Source organism: Danio aesculapii, chromosome 2, assembly GCF_903798145.1.
Source record: "Danio aesculapii chromosome 2, fDanAes4.1, whole genome shotgun sequence".
Taxonomy (NCBI): Eukaryota; Metazoa; Chordata; class Actinopteri; order Cypriniformes; family Danionidae; genus Danio; species Danio aesculapii.
Window position 1 is genome coordinate 44480148 of NC_079436.1, and position 16038 is coordinate 44496185.

Genomic DNA, 16038 nt, shown 5'->3' on the forward strand with positions numbered 1-16038 from the left:
TGCATTTAAAAATTCTTTGAAAATATAAAGATTATAGGTGACACAGTGGTTCAGTGGTTAGCAATGTCACCTCACAGCAAGAAGGTCGCTGGTTCGAGTGCCGGCTGGGTCAGTTAGCATTTCTGTGTGGAGTTTGCAAGGTTATTATTCATTCATTCATTCATTCATTTATTTTCTTTTCGGCTTAGTCCCTTTATTAATCTTGGGTCGCCACAGCGGAATGAACCGCCAACTTATCCAGCACATGTTTTACGCAGCGGATGCCCTTCCAGCCGCAACCTATCTCTGGGAAACATCCATACACACTCACTCACACTACGGACAATTTAGCCTTCCCAATTTACCTGTACTGCATGTCTTTGGACTGTGGGGCAAACCGGAGCACCCGGACGAAACACATGCAAACGCAGGGAGAACATGCAAACTCCACACAGAAACGCCAACTGACCCAGCCGAGGCTCGAACCAGCGACCTTCTTGCTGTGAGGTGACAGCACTATCTACTGCGCCACTGCATCGCCAAGGTTATTATTCCTAATAAATAATTATATTAATTAATATGACATATGTTACCACACAAGCTGATTGGTTTGCTTCCTATAACCTTAAATTCAATTCAGAAGGCTAAATGGTCATTCAGATCCAGCCTGCTGAATCTTTTACTTATCTCACAGTGACATCCACACCAATTTTTCACATTTAATCGTGTTTCTAAATCGGTGACTTTCTCAGCTGTTCTTAGAGAGGAGAAACTTCCCAATTTATGAGAATAAATCTGTATAAAGATGTTAAAAATGAGGGAGCGGTGTCCTTGGAGAGCTCCTGCAAAACCATGTTTGACTAAACTAATTTCCTGCCAGAGCTCTTTATTTGGACGAGAGTGTAATAAAGTGGGTGATCTCTGACTGAGTCTCATTATCAGGGGGACGTTTAGAGAGATCTTTGTCTCTGGGTGCCAGAATAGTTTTTCCATCAGGGGACGCCAAAGTGTGACAGTCTCAGATTAAGCTCACTTTAGTGACACACTTACACTCAGTTAAGACTGTGAGACCGAGTAGTGCTATTCAGATGCAGTCCTGGAGGGCCAAGGCACAGAGTAGTGTAGTAGATCCTGCACCTTTGTGGCACTTTAGTTTATGTCTGATTTCTTTGAGGTCATAGCTGTATGTGTAGTCCTCAGGTTGAAAATATTAAATGTGAAAGTCTTTCTCTTTCAGGAAATTCAGCCAGTTTTAGACACAGCAATGCCAGTTTTGTCAAAGGCAGTTGCTTGGTTTGTTGCTAGGTGAGGTAGTGATTTTGAATTAATCTTTTGAGAGACTCATTTAATAACGCACTCATAAATGCAGTCACTTGTTTTGTTGGTTGGCCAGCTGTGTTGTGGAATGAATAATTTGATTGAATCATTTAATAAATCACTCATAAAGGCAGTCACTTGTTTTGTTTTTTGGTGAATAGTGTTCTTGAACAAATCACTTCATTGAATTATTTAATGACTTATTTATAAAGGCAGTCACTTTCTTTGTTGGTAGGTGAATAGTGTTCTTGAACGAATCATTTGAGTGAATCATTTGAATGACTTAATAACTCACTCATAAAGACAGTTAGTTGATTTGTTAGTAAGTAAATAGTTTTCTTGAACGAATCATTTAATGACTCACTCAAAAAGGCAGTCACTTGTTTTGTTGGTAGGTGAATAGTGTTATTGAATGAATCATTTGAGTGAATCATTTAATAACTCACTTATTAAGGCAGTCACTTGTTTTGTTGGTTGGTGAATGGTGTTATTAAATGAATCATTTGAGTGAATAATTTAATAACTCACTCATGAAGGAAGTCACGTGTTTGTTAGTAGGTGAATAGTGTTCTTAAATGAATTATTTGAGTGAATCATTTTATAACTCACTCATGAAGGCAGTGACGTGTTTGTTATTAGATGAATAGTGTTCTTGAATGAATTATTTGAGTAAATCATTTAATAACTCACTCATAAAGGCAGTCACTTGTTTTGTTCATTGGTGAATGGTGTTATTGAATGAATCATTTGAGTGAATAATTTTATAACTCACTCATGAAGGCAGTCACTTGTTTTGTTGGTAGATGAATAGTGTTCTTGAATGAATCAATTGAGTGAATCATTTAATAACTCACTCATAAAGGCAGTCACTTTCTTTGTTGGTAGATGAATAGTGTTCTTGAACGAATCATTTGAGTGAATTTGTTAATAACTTATACATAAAGGCAGTCACTTGTTTTGTTAGTAGGTGAATAGTGTTTTTAAATGAATCATTTGAGCGAATTGGTTAATAACTCACTCATAAAGGCAGTAACTTGTTCTGTTGGTAGGTGAATAGTGTTCTTGAACTCATCATTTGGGTGTTTTTGTTGTATTCTATTTATAAATTTTCTGTAAACTGAATTGTCATGTATTTTATTGCAACTGCACAAAAATATTGTATTTGGAAGATTCAAGTTCGACAGTTTTATTGTAAATGAGGAACAAAAAATATTCAACAAATTCACAGTAGAGACGCTTCATCCATTTTATCCAATATGTGTCCACCAAATTCAAAACCTGAGGCTTAAAGAAATCAGTTTTCTCCTTGTAATTACCACATTGTGGTGGTGTTTTTGCACTTTCAACTCAAAAATACAAGCTATCTGAAAAGTCTTGAATGCCCAGCATCTCTTCATGTCTAAATGCACTGAATTGTTACCATGTGATTGGTGGATTGAAGTTTATAGTGCTATTCTATCAGTCGTTTCTCTTATAACCACTTCAGAGTGTTCTGGCAGAGCATCACATCCTTTTGATATGCAGTTTTACTCTAGGACCTGAGCCTGCCGGGACATTGCCGGCCAGTTTTGGCCAGTTCTTTCACACATGACCTTGGGTTTCTGTCAAGTTCTGGCTTGTAATTCCTAAAAAACCCAATCTTATTTTGTGTGATGGTCTGTGTGCTCTGGTCCACTCTGGTTAGAGAGGAAAAAAATATATTTTCAAGTTTAATCAAGTTCAATATTAAATATCTGAGTGCACCAGTCACTTTGGTTCAAATGCTTTTGTTTAGATACAGGGCTTGGGCTTTAATGTCATGTTTGGAGCTCCTTTACTGAATGCATGTTTTGTTCAATCATTGTCATAATGCCACTGCAGCACAAAGGAAATTTCCAGGAAAGCAGTGTTGGAAATGTGCCAAATACATTGCGTGACCTGACAGGAGCCTTACAGCTTTTAGGACAGTTAAGCTCAGCTTTCACATTAATGTTGTATGTTGCATTTCAACTGACAACCAGATGTCTCATTAAGATCTTTCAGCAGTTGAAATACATGGTAAAGAAATAGCAAGACGTCGATTCAATGATTAACTGTTCCATCACCCTCTTGTTCAAGTTTTCGCAGTGGACTCCATGTGACTTGCTGAGAAATGAGAATGACATCTGCATTATAAACGTATCCATGCATATCACACTCACACACACACATACACAGTCCCATCCAGATGGATTGTCTTCTTCACTCTCGCTGTTGAGAGCAGCAGTGAGCCGCTGGTGAGAGACTGCAGTTATTTCAGTCTCATTGCAGTCTCTCTCTCTCTCTCTCTCTCTCTCTCTCTCTCTCTCTCTCTCTTTCCTCCCTCTTATCGGCTCTGATTGAGCATCATTCTCACATGCTGCGCTTTCATGCCTCCTCTTTCACACTCACTCTCTCCGTCTCTAAGCTTGACTTCACAGCTTCACTTACAGCCCCAGTGATCATGCCGCATCCCTCTCTCTCTCCGTCCTCTCCTCCCCCTGTCTGCTTCCGTCTTCATATTTCTTCATCAAACTGACTGTTGGACCTGCTTTTTGTTGAGAGGGACATTTAGATGCGGGACTTGGCTTGTTTTTCACCTTGCAGCTCACTCGTCTGGACGGCTTTCGGAAAGGGGTCCGGCTTCGTCCTGGAGTTTCAGGAATACGTCGATCAACCGGTTTGCTGAGTGTTTTCCCAGAGTCCCGGAGTCTGTTGCATAGCTGTGCGTCTCCTGCGGTGCTCTTATAGTCTCGCTGAGGAGCGTGGGCTGGAGAAGAAAACCCCCCTCAACAGCCTGAGGAGGAACACCGGTGAGGGTCAGAGGGAAACAGTGATAAAAAAGAAGGCAAGACTGAAGGGCAAAGCAGCATCGCACAGGATAAGAGCATCTGTTGAGACAGAGGGAGCCAGAGTTTCAGAAGTAGCAACTGTAAACTCAGATCCAATCCAGAACTGCATCCTACTTCTTTTCCAGGACAAACTGTGTGGGTTTTTCTTTGCAGTCAGCAGCCATGCAGGTGTCATTTGCGTGTACGGATCATGGGTTGAAGGCCCCGCGCACCAGCGAGCCAAACAAGCAAAACACGTCCAGTCCCAACACGGCAAGCGCAGCCCGGGCACGCTTCCGGACGGTGGCTCTGATCGCTCGCAGCCTGGGCTCCTTCACGCACAGGCACCACATTTCTCTAAAGGAGTCCACTGGGAAACTCACCGGCATGAAGTACAGGTATGGAAAATCCCTGGCAACCCCCAGAAAAAAAGTATATGCTTTTTGAAAATAAAGGTTCTTTTTTTGGGAGAAAAAGAAACTTTATAATTTATGTAAACTTTCAATTCTAGTAAAGTTATTTAAAGTGGAAAAAGGTTTTTAGATCACTACAAATTAAAATATTCTTCACTCTGAGAAAATAAATTGTTATTTTAGGAACTCTAGACTGAAAAAAAGGAAATTGTTCCTTGAGATTATTATAAATATATTTTTTTTAAGAATTCTTGACTCAAGGAACCACTTTTTAGGTTCTTTAGATCATTATGAATTAAAATGTTCTTCATTCTGAGAAAAGATTCATATTTTAAGAACTCTTGACTGTAAGGTTTCCCAGGGAAACATTTTTTTTTCTGTGGCACCACTACAAAATTGCTACTTTTGAATATTTCTTTTTATTATAGTTTGTGCAGACATAGAGAAACAAGGAACAGACAGACAAACACATCATGAAACAATAATGTAAAATAAAGCATGAGACAAGGGAAATGGTGACATACAAGACAGATATGACCTACAAAAAGACACAGCAATGGGTGTAAAGAGACAGAGAAAAAACTTACAAATCTACAGAAATTAAACAACACTATCAGTCTTTATGGTGTTTCAAAAAAAAGACTGGATCCCACATTTTTCCAGAAGTGGTACAGTGCTCAGCATATATAAGTACACCCCTCACAAATCTATCTTTTAAATTCATATTTTAATAGGAAGCTATACAATATTATATTTGTGCATATACATTAGATTAGTCAGTACTGAAGCCAAATCTTGAGCTTATCTAACAAAATAACTTACGATAATGGTCCAAAAACTAGTACACGCTAATATGATATAGAAAAATACTAAATACAAATTTTAAAAAGAGGAAAAATCAAGAGAATTTAAATTGAATTTAATTGTATTAACTTTCAGTTTCTAAATATGTTTGGTGACTAAAATACTATTTTACTAAACATTTTATCTGTTTAATAAATCTGTTTTGTTGAAATGCACCAAAATACATTACCTATATTGACTGAGAATAGAAATATTAATTTTCAAAATTAATTATGCTTAGCACTGTAATTCTAATTCGTTCCAATAAAGTAGAGGTAAGTCCAAGAAGCCAATCAGAAAAAAAGGTCTAACATTTTTCTTCCAGAAACAAAGGATAGCTATGATCTTTTAGCTATGATCATGCCATACTGAACAGGTAACTGTACATTTCGGCTGAGAGTCTCCTGAAAATCTGACCCTCCAAAACTTGCTATCATTGGGTCAGGGAGTAAAACACAAATATAAACCTTAGCAAAGAACTGAAACATTTCTAACCAAAAGATCTGAATTTGAACACAGGACCAAAAAAGGTGTGCCTCAGCAGCTTTACACTTGTCGCATGTGGGGAATCCAAGGGATAAAATTTACTAAGCTTTGTTTTTAAAGTGAAGTCTGTGTAATACTTTGTACTGAATAAGGTTTGCGTCTAGAATTTATAGAACATGAATAAACAGATAAAAGTATTGATCCCAATCAGTCTCAGAGATTAAAATCCCTTTGTCTTCTTCCCAAGTGACTTTCAAATGAAGAGAAGAAAAATCTGTTTGGTTTTTAAAAGCATTAACAAATAAAGAGGTTAGGCCCCTAGCATTTGGAGAGTTTAAAAATAAATCAAATAACTCACCTTCTAAAGATAAAACATCAAAATCTGGAATATTTAGACAAGCATAGTTTCTGACCTGAAGGTACCTAAAAAAATAAGGAGGGAGGTTGAATTGTGAGAAGGAGGCATAATTATTATTAATGTATAAATATTTAACCGCTTGTTTAGAACCTTTGAAACTTAGAAATGTTATTCGAATTATTATTTATTGTTGTTTCCTTTAAGACGGGTGTCCAAACTCAGTCCGGTGTCCTGCATAGTTTAGCTCCAACTTCCTTCAACACACCTGCCTGAAGTTTTTAGTATATCTAGAAAGAGCTTAATTAGCTGGTTCGGGTGTGTTTAATTGGGGTTGGAAATAAAATGTGCAGGACACCAGCCCTCCAGGAACAAGTTTGGAAGCCCCTGCTTTAGGAAAGTTCCTGAAAGTTCTTTAAAGAACCAAAAATGGTTCCTTTGTGGGGTCAATGCATGAAAAACACATTTAGGAACCTTTGCTTTGTTGACAAATGTCAGTTTTGACACAGTTTGAGTGTGATTTTTAATACCGTTTGAGTATTGATAGTTTTTCTGTTCAACCAACAGGCATGGAAAGGCATGCTATTCTAAAAAAAAGCAGTTTATTTTATGAATGAAAGAGTGTACACTTGCTGAAATCTTAAAGGGATAGTGTACCCAAAATAACTGCAGTATTTTAATCAGTTCTGCTCTAAATTTATATGATTTGTAAAATCTTTGCCATCTATAAAATATTTGATCTAATTGACTTTTTTTATTGTAATTAAAAAAAATAAACAATTAAAATCTTTAAAAATATCTTCTATGTTCCTAAGTGTTCTGTTCATGCAGGAAATTTTAATGTAAGTGATTGACCAACCACAGGTTTAATAAAGCAGTTTGGTGGAGTGATTGATGAAGTGAAAAGTAAACTGAACAGTAGTATACTTTTTTTTTTATTACGCACTGAAAAACCAACAGCGGTTTCTTGTCCTGCGTGTGAAATCATGAATTAGAGGAAAGGCTGTTACACAGAGCTGAAAACATTCGGTCTGTATGTGTGTGTGTGTGCATGTGTGTGAATTTGAGGGGGAGGTGTGAAGTAATGGTTTTTGTGCTGGAAATAATTAATTGCATCTGAGACACAAGTATACCACAAGCATGCAACAGTTATCGCATATCTGCTAGTTTCCATAACGACAGAGAACTGGCTGTTTGCCTGTGTGTTACTCTAATTGGACACATTAGCTGTCGGACAGGGGTCATAATTGGGCAGTAGGGTAAACCTGAACACCCTCGGCCGACGTCCAGCTTCACGCACTCGTGCTTGACATTTATTACTTTTCTACACTTTCAATGAATTAATTGCATGATTAAAAGGGCAATATTATGAGGAAATTAACTTGATCTTTTGAAACAGGAGGTAATAGAGTATGAAAACATACAGTTCGGCAACTTTTCGAACAAATATTATAGATAGGCTAATGCAGATCCTAAATTATGCAAGCTTGTTTTAACTTTGAAATCAAATAAATAAATAAAAAATGTATTTGCAAAGTTTTTCACCTCACAATCCAGACTTTTTTAATAATTTTTTTGCAACTATAGGTTTATGACAAAGTAGTCACCAGTTTGAAAGATAAAGTTCATTTAAAGTTCTAAAATTAAAAGGTTTTTTTTGTAATTCAGTTTTTATTTCCAACATGAATATATAAAATTTTACAATTAGATAGAAAAGTACTTTTAACAGCTCTTCCCCCTTATAAATCGCCCATCCCCCTACCCCATTATCTGCACATCGGTGGCGCAGTGGGTAACGCTGTCGCCTCACATCAAGGAGGTCGCTGGTTCGAGCCCTGGCTGGGTCAGTTGGCATTTCTGTGTGGAGTTTGCATGTTCTCCCTATGTTGGCGTGGGTTTCCTCTAGTTTCCCCCACAGTCCAAAGACATGTACTGTAGGTGAATTGGGTAAGCTAAATTGTCAGTAGGGGAGCACAGGGCACAAAGTAACGCAGTGTAAAATGTAACACGGGTTTTAAGATGTTTCCTCAGGGTCAACCATGGCATGCTTTCAAGGTTTCACCACAGTGTCGGCAGACATCTTCCTGCCAATTATAGAAAATGTTTGGCGAAATTTGGATGAGGAACACAGGAGAAACCATTTTTTGCAGCATAAAAGTTTTTTGTTATAGTCTATATTTTTTATTTTTTTTTTAAATCTGTGAACGTATGTACGAAAAATCTGATATTGTTGTGATTACCGTCTTCTAGGCTAAAAGATGGAACCATTTTGAAAGATGTAAAAAACACAGTGACTGCTAGCCAGTTTTGAGGGAAACACGACACAGCTGGGTTAGTTGTAACAGGGCGTTACAAATAAGCACTGTTGGACACCAATTAAACAAACACCATAACTGTTGAATTTTAAGTGTAATGTTGAGAACTTTTTATATAAAATGTTTTTTAATAGAAAATATTTTTTTAAAGGATTTTTTCATTGCTAATAATGCAAATAAATGCATTGTATAATAATGGATAAATGGGTAATAATGCAAATAAATCCAAATGTGTTTACCCAATAGATAAATAAACATACTGTGCTATGTAGAATTTAAAAATTGAGTTAATAACTGAGGAAATATAGCTACTATTTAAAGTAAACTGGATTTAAATTAATTGTGTGAAATCTGCCTTTTTAAGCATGTGTTACACCTAACCATCTGTCTGTTAGAACTTGCCCCGCAGGTGGGGTTAATAGTAACATTTTTTCTCCTGGCACTGTGGCAATACTGCACAGAAACCATAGGTCCGGCAATCATACGATCAGTGTTCATTTGTAGGAGACGCTTGCTAACAATTCACCTCATAAAAACTAGATTTCACGAAACATCAATATGGTGCCGCTAAATATAAACTTCGATTAAAAAAATGCCCTGTGAAAGCAAGTAGATGTGGGTTAAGTGTCCAAGATTTCTTTGACCTCACATATATAGATTTTCCACACCATCAGAATGTCCAGTTTAGCACGGTTGGTCCATGCTGATGACAGTTCTATAAAATTAAAAGTTAAAGGGATAATTCACCCCCCCCCCCCCCCCCAAAAAAAAAAAATTAATTCAATGTTTCTGAATTTGTCAGAATTTATTAATTTTAGACTTGGAATTGTGAGATAATTAGTTCCCAACATGTATGGATGTGCAATATGATGATATATGTTTTATTGACAAAAAATAGTCCATCATTTCATACTGTACTCATTGGTTTATTACATGATGTTGCAAAACAAATTGTTTACTGAAATAGTTTTAATGCAATATTACACTAAAGACAAGAATAGCAGCAAGGAGAGAAAGTTGTACGCTTCTAAGCACAATATTTACATTTTGCATTCTATTTAGCAATATTTAATTTCATTAGTCTTTTAAACGTGTTTTATATTTTAATAATTTTTTTTATATTTCTACATTCCTAATCAAACATTTTCCCTGAAGTCCTAAATAAATTGAGAAAAAGTATCACATATAAGTACATTATTGACTAAATACCTAAAAAGAAATATTCCTTTCCATACGTTCTATACAGTTGAAGTCAAAATGATAAGCCCTTATTTTTTCAAATATTCCCCAAATAATATTTAACAGAGCAAGGAGTTTTTCCACTGTATTTACAATAATATTTTTTCTTCTGGAGAAAGTCTTTTTTGTTTTATTTTGGCTAGAATAAAAGCAGGTTTTAATAAAAAAAAAAAACATTTTAACATCAATATAATAAACCTCCTTGAGCAGTATTTTTTAATCGTCTACAGAACAAACCACTGTTACCACTGACTTGCCTAATTTCCCTATAACTTGCCTAATTCACCTAATTCACCTAGTTGAGCCTTTTAGTTGGACTTTAACCTGAACTAGTGTCTTGAAAAACATCTACTAAAATATTGTTTTGTCATCATGGCAAAGATAAAATAAATACGTTATTAGAAATTAGTTAATAAAACTATTGTGTTTAAAAATGTATTGAAAAAATCTCTTCGTTAAACAGAAATTGGGGAAAAATATACATGTGAGCTTATAATTCAGATTCAACTGTACATAAAGTATAAATTTTCATTGAATTCACAGAAAAGGTGCTGTATCTTAATATATATTATTATCAGAATATGAGATGAGCCCTACCCACATGTTGAAAACAACTTTAATAAAAGAAAGAACGAAATAATGGTATGATTAAAATGTCGGAAATGTTCCTGGTTGTGTGAGGCTCCTGTTGTTATCCCTTCTGAATGATCCCAGTGTGGCTGAAGTTGATTTTTAACAAGATCCGGGTCACGTTAGTCTGACCTTAGGAATTTTTTAGTGGCATATTTCAGCATGGATTGTTTGTGAAGCGGTCGCACAATGTAACACAGCCCTCGCAGAGAGGCTGTTTCTGAAAGATGGAGCAGCGCGAACTATAATTGACATGACAGCAAACTTATTGTTTACTTAATCTGTAAGCATGGCAAAGAACTGTTCATTTTATGCGCAAAGAGGCTGTTGACAGCAGCAAAACAAGCTAAAAAAAAGAGGGTGGAAAATGGTTACATTAAATGTGATTTTGCAAAAGGACAAAAAATTAGTCCCATTAAGCTAAAAAATGATACCCTTATAATTATGATGCATTTATATGATCATATAGTCACAAGACAAAAACTGGCATTTCATTCAGACCATTCGAGGCAAAAACACATGCTTGCAGGGCACAATTTACCTCTTTCAGAGAATTTGTATAGGTTATTTTTCATAAGGCAAAGTTAACAATGAGTAATGGCTCTCTGTGTATGTCGGATGTCCTGGAGAACAAATATCTGTCTCCGTGGTTTAATCATCTGTCATTCACCGTGATTTAATCTTTAGAAATAGCACTTGCTCTGACAGCGCAGAACCTCGGGCTCTTTTTGTAAACATTACATTTACAAGTCCTGCATGCATTTTAGCATATTTGTGCTGCAGCAGAGGGTGTGCTTGTGATTAAAGCTGTGTGGTTGTGCAGAGTGGTCTGAATTCATAATATTTATGTAATTTAAAGCAACAGTTCACCCAAAAATAAAAATGTCCTCACACCTTTTCTTATAGGTTTTCTAAATGTTAATGCATTTATTTCAGCTGTTGAAGATGAAATAAGATATTGTGATGAATGTGGGAAAAAAGCAGCCATAGTAGGAACAAAAAAATACTATGGATGTCAATGACGGGTCTTTTCAAATAATTCTTCTTTTGTGTTCAACAGAAGAAACTCAAATAGAATTTAAAAATAAGTGGAAATTCAAAAATAAGCAGAGAAAGAGAGCACTGGCACTGCCCCTTTAGTAAATGTGATGTGAAAGAAAATTCCAGTTACATCTATGTTTGTCATGCTGAAGTCTAAACTTGAACTTTAAACATGCTAGTGACAACCACTGTATATTTTATTATATGTCGCACCATTTGTCGCTTATATGTCGCTTAATTTATTTAATCCCTGGATACACTTAAATAAAAGATTATATATATATATATATATATATATATATATATATATATATATATATATATATATATATATATATATATATATATATATATATATATATAGCAATACAGCATCACAGAATATTACAGTAATCCAGCCTAAAAGTCATAAAAGCATGAACTAGCTTTTCTGCATCGGAGATGGATAGCATGCTTCGTAACTTAACGATATTTCTAAGATGAAAGAAGGCTGTTCTTGTGACATGGGAGATATGATTTAAAAAAATTAAGTTGCTGTCTAATATAACATCTTTTACAGTAGAGGTAACACTAACTTATAATATATATATGCGTCTAGGTGGTGCAATGGGTAGCACAAAGGTCACTGGTTCGAGCCTCGGCTGGAGCAGTTGGCATTTCTGTGTGGAGTTTGTATGTTACAGGATATTAATCCTGTATAATGGTTCTTATATTCTCTATGTATTATTTATCAATTTTGCTAAGTTACACGCATGATAAAGATGTTACAAATGGTAAGAGCAACTACTTTATACTGAGGAAACTCAGTGGTAATAAATAAATTGTATAAAATTTTGCACCATTTGCTTAATTTATTTAATCCCTGCATACAAATTGGACATTAGTAAAAAAAAAACAAAAAAAAAAAAAAAACAAACAAACAATAATGCATAATGGTTCTTATATTCTGCATACATTACTTATCAATTTTGCAAATTTATTTTACTGACCAAAAAACAAAAAGACTGCTCTCATTTGAAGCTTGGTGAGTGCTAATTTTGGACCCTGTCTTAACAAATCTGAGTAAGACTTTTTTCTGTGTCCTCTCTCTCTCTCTCTTTTACCGTCTCACTTGCTCTGTGACTTTGTAAGTGACAAGAAGGCTTAAGATACAGTTTAAAACCCTTTGATGTCCACAGAGTTGTATAAGGTCATGTCTTAGTGTGTCTCTGGGATTACACGTTAGGTGTGTGTGTGTGTGTGTGTGTGTGTGTGTATTTGCTCAATTACAAGAAATGTAATTTTGCCTATTTTTTCTGATTTTCCAGCACTAAAGCAAACAGTTGCAGTATTTCATGGTTCACTGGCCGATGCTGCAGTCCAGATGGGTAGTCGTGCTGTGTGTGTGTGTGTGTGTGTGTGTGTGTGTATGTGCGTGTGTGTGTGTGTGTGTAAGCATTTGTCCTTGTCATTTGTATTTGTGTGTGGGCTTCTTGGCTGATAAGAAATCAATCAGTGTATGTCTTCATTTGGCTTGTAAGCATTTTTCATCACACCATAATAATGCTTTTGTTGCGCTAATATGTGTGTTTTGTGTGTGTGTGTGTGTGTGAGCGTAACCCAGCAGCAGAGAGTCACTGTGTTCTGGAATTTTCTAAAGCGCATGCAGGATAAGGACGCCTCATAGATGCCTTAAAGGGCACCGGAAAGCCATTTTTCACTTTTTCATTTACTGAAGTTGAAGGGAAAGACATTTAGGGTCATGCTTTATTAGCCTGGTTTTTCACATGCAGTATGTTTACCTGTGTGACTTCAGAGGCGTATTCTATCCTTCGTTCTATCTCTCGTTCTATCTATTGTTCTATCTATCAATATATCATTCTATTGTTCTATTGATCTTTCTATTTTTCTGTAAATCATTCTACAGATGATTCTATCGATCTATCACTCTATCTGTTGTTCTATCAATCTATTGTTCCATCTGTCTTTCTATCTATCGTTCTATTGATAGTTCTATTGATCGTTGCATTGATTGTTCTATAGATCCTTACCGATCTTTCTATCTATTGTTCTATTAATTGTTCTATCAATCATTATATCAATCGTCATATTGATCGTTCTGTCTATCATTCTATACATTTTTCTATCGATCTATCACTCTATTGTTCTAGCAATCTATCATTCTATCCATCTTTCTATCTGTTGTTCTATTGATTGTTCTATTGATCATTCTCTCGATCGTTCTGTCAATCATTCTATAGATAATTTCACCAATCTATCACTCTCTATTGTTCTAGCAATCTATCGTTCTATCTAGCATTCTATCTTTCCATCTGTTGTTCAATTGATCATTCTATTGATTGTTGTATTGATCGTTCTGTCAATCATTCTATAAATCATTCTGACGATCTATCACTATCTATTGCTCTTGCAATCTATCGTTTTATCTATCTTTCTATCTATTGTTCTATTGATCATTTTATTGATCATTCTGTCAATCATTCTATAAATAATTCTGTCGATCTATCACTATCTATTGCTCTAGCAATCTATTGTTCTATCTATCTTTCTATCTGTTGTTCTATTGATCGTTCTATCAATCGATGTATTGATTGTATTGTCAATCACTCTATAGATTATTCCACCGACCTATCACTCTATTTATTTTTCTATCAATCTATCATTTTATCTATTCTTCTATTTATTGTTCTATTGATTGTTTTATTGATCATTCTGTCAATCATTCTATAAACCGTTCTTTCAAACTATCATTCTATCTATTGTTCTAGCAATCTTTCTATCTGTTTTTCGATTGATTGCACTATCAATCGTTGTATTGATCGCTCTGTCAATCGTTCTACATATTGTTCTATCGATCTATCACCCTATCTATTTTTCTAGCAATCAATCGTTCTGTCTATCGTTCTATCTATTGTTTTATTGGTTGTTCTATCGATCGTTATATTGATCGTTCTGTCAATCATTTTATCTATTGTTCTATTGATTGTTCTATGCATTAATATATTGTCATATCGAACTATCCATTATTCTATAGATCTTTATATCTAGTGTTCAGTCATTGTATCAATTGTTCTATTGATCTATCATTCTATCTATTGTTCTAATGTCCTGTCAGTCAATCAATCTATCTATCTATCTATCTATCTATCTATCTATCTATCTATCTATCTATCTATCTATCTATCTATCTATCTATCTATCTATCTATCTATCTATCTATCTATCTGTCTGTCTGTCTGTCTGTCTGTCTGTCTGTCTGTCTGTCTGTCTGTCTGTCTGTCTGTCTGTCTGTCCGTCTGTCCGTCTATCTATCTATCTATCTATCTATCTATCTATCTATCTATCTATCTATCTATCTATCTATCTATCTATCTATCTATCTATCTATCTATCTATCTATGTCTATCTATCTATCCGTCCGTCTGTCCATGCGTTCGTCCATCCATCCATCCATCCATGCAATTGATCATTCTATCTATGTATTGTTCTACCTATCCATCCATCAATCCTTCCTTCCTTTCCTCCCTCCTTCCTTCCTTCCTTCGTTCATTGTCTCTCTATTTTTCTGTAGTTTTTAGTTAGTAAGTCAGTGAGATAATGTAGGCAGGTAAAACATATGGTTTGAGCAGCGTTAAGGCGAGTAGATGATGACAGCATTTTAATTTCGGGTGAACTCCCCCTTTATATGTCAGATTAGCTTTGGGCGGCTCAGACTAAACCTGGTTCTGCTGGAAAGAGAACTGAGGAACATCCTGTGGTGCTTAGAAAATCCCTTCCTGCACACCGTCACCCATCTGTTAATCATCACACTGAGTTATTCATTTGCTGATGAGGCTTAATAGTTTTGATTGGAAACAATTTCATTTTTATTACAAGATGCCACATATGGACTCTCACACACAGCAGTAATATTGTTCAGAACTCTCTCTCTCACACACACACACATGGTAGTTAGTTATCCCGCTCTGCAGTAAGTCCCTTGACTGCTCTGAACTCGTTATCAATTCTGTTTTACCACGACTACAGTATCAGAAGAGACAGTAATGAGGCTCACACTCACACACAATTACACAAGCTGTACTCCAACAACAGTCCAACTGAAATACTTAAAAGTAGGCGAATTTCACAGTCAAACAGTGTTGTTTTCCCCCAAATGCTTCTTTTAAGTGTCATGTCCACCAGATGCTACCTATTTTTAGTTTATATTAATGAAAACCTAGCAAAAATAATTAATCTCTCCAGGATTTTGCGAGTCCAATGCCTCTTGAGATCAAAAAGACTTATGTGTATTTTCACAGCAAAACACAAAAATTTAAGCAAATAATGCCAGAAGTTTTGACAAAAGACATCACAAAATAAGTTATTTTAGGATATAAAATAACTTATATTAAAATAATATATATATATATATATATATATATATATATATATATATATATATATATATATATATATATATATATATATATATATATATATATATATATATATATATATATATATATATATATATATATATATATATATATATATATATTTCCCTGAAAAATCTGGGAGTGGTTGCATAATGAAATGGGTCAATGACAATCCAA

The 16038-nt window shown here is 35.2% G+C and overlaps 1 protein-coding gene across 1 annotated transcript in view; it reads left to right on the plus strand.

The window, feature by feature from the left end:
* The first annotated feature begins 3648 nt into the window (after positions 1–3648).
* kcnab1b (potassium voltage-gated channel subfamily A regulatory beta subunit 1b) overlaps positions 3649–16038 on the plus strand; it is a 104214-nt gene continuing 91824 nt past the window's right edge. Inside the window, exon 1 of the mRNA XM_056480499.1 lies at positions 3649–4522. Within this exon, the coding sequence (XP_056336474.1) occupies positions 4308–4522 (215 nt within the window). The 5' untranslated portion in view covers positions 3649–4307. The remainder of the gene's footprint in view (positions 4523–16038) is intronic.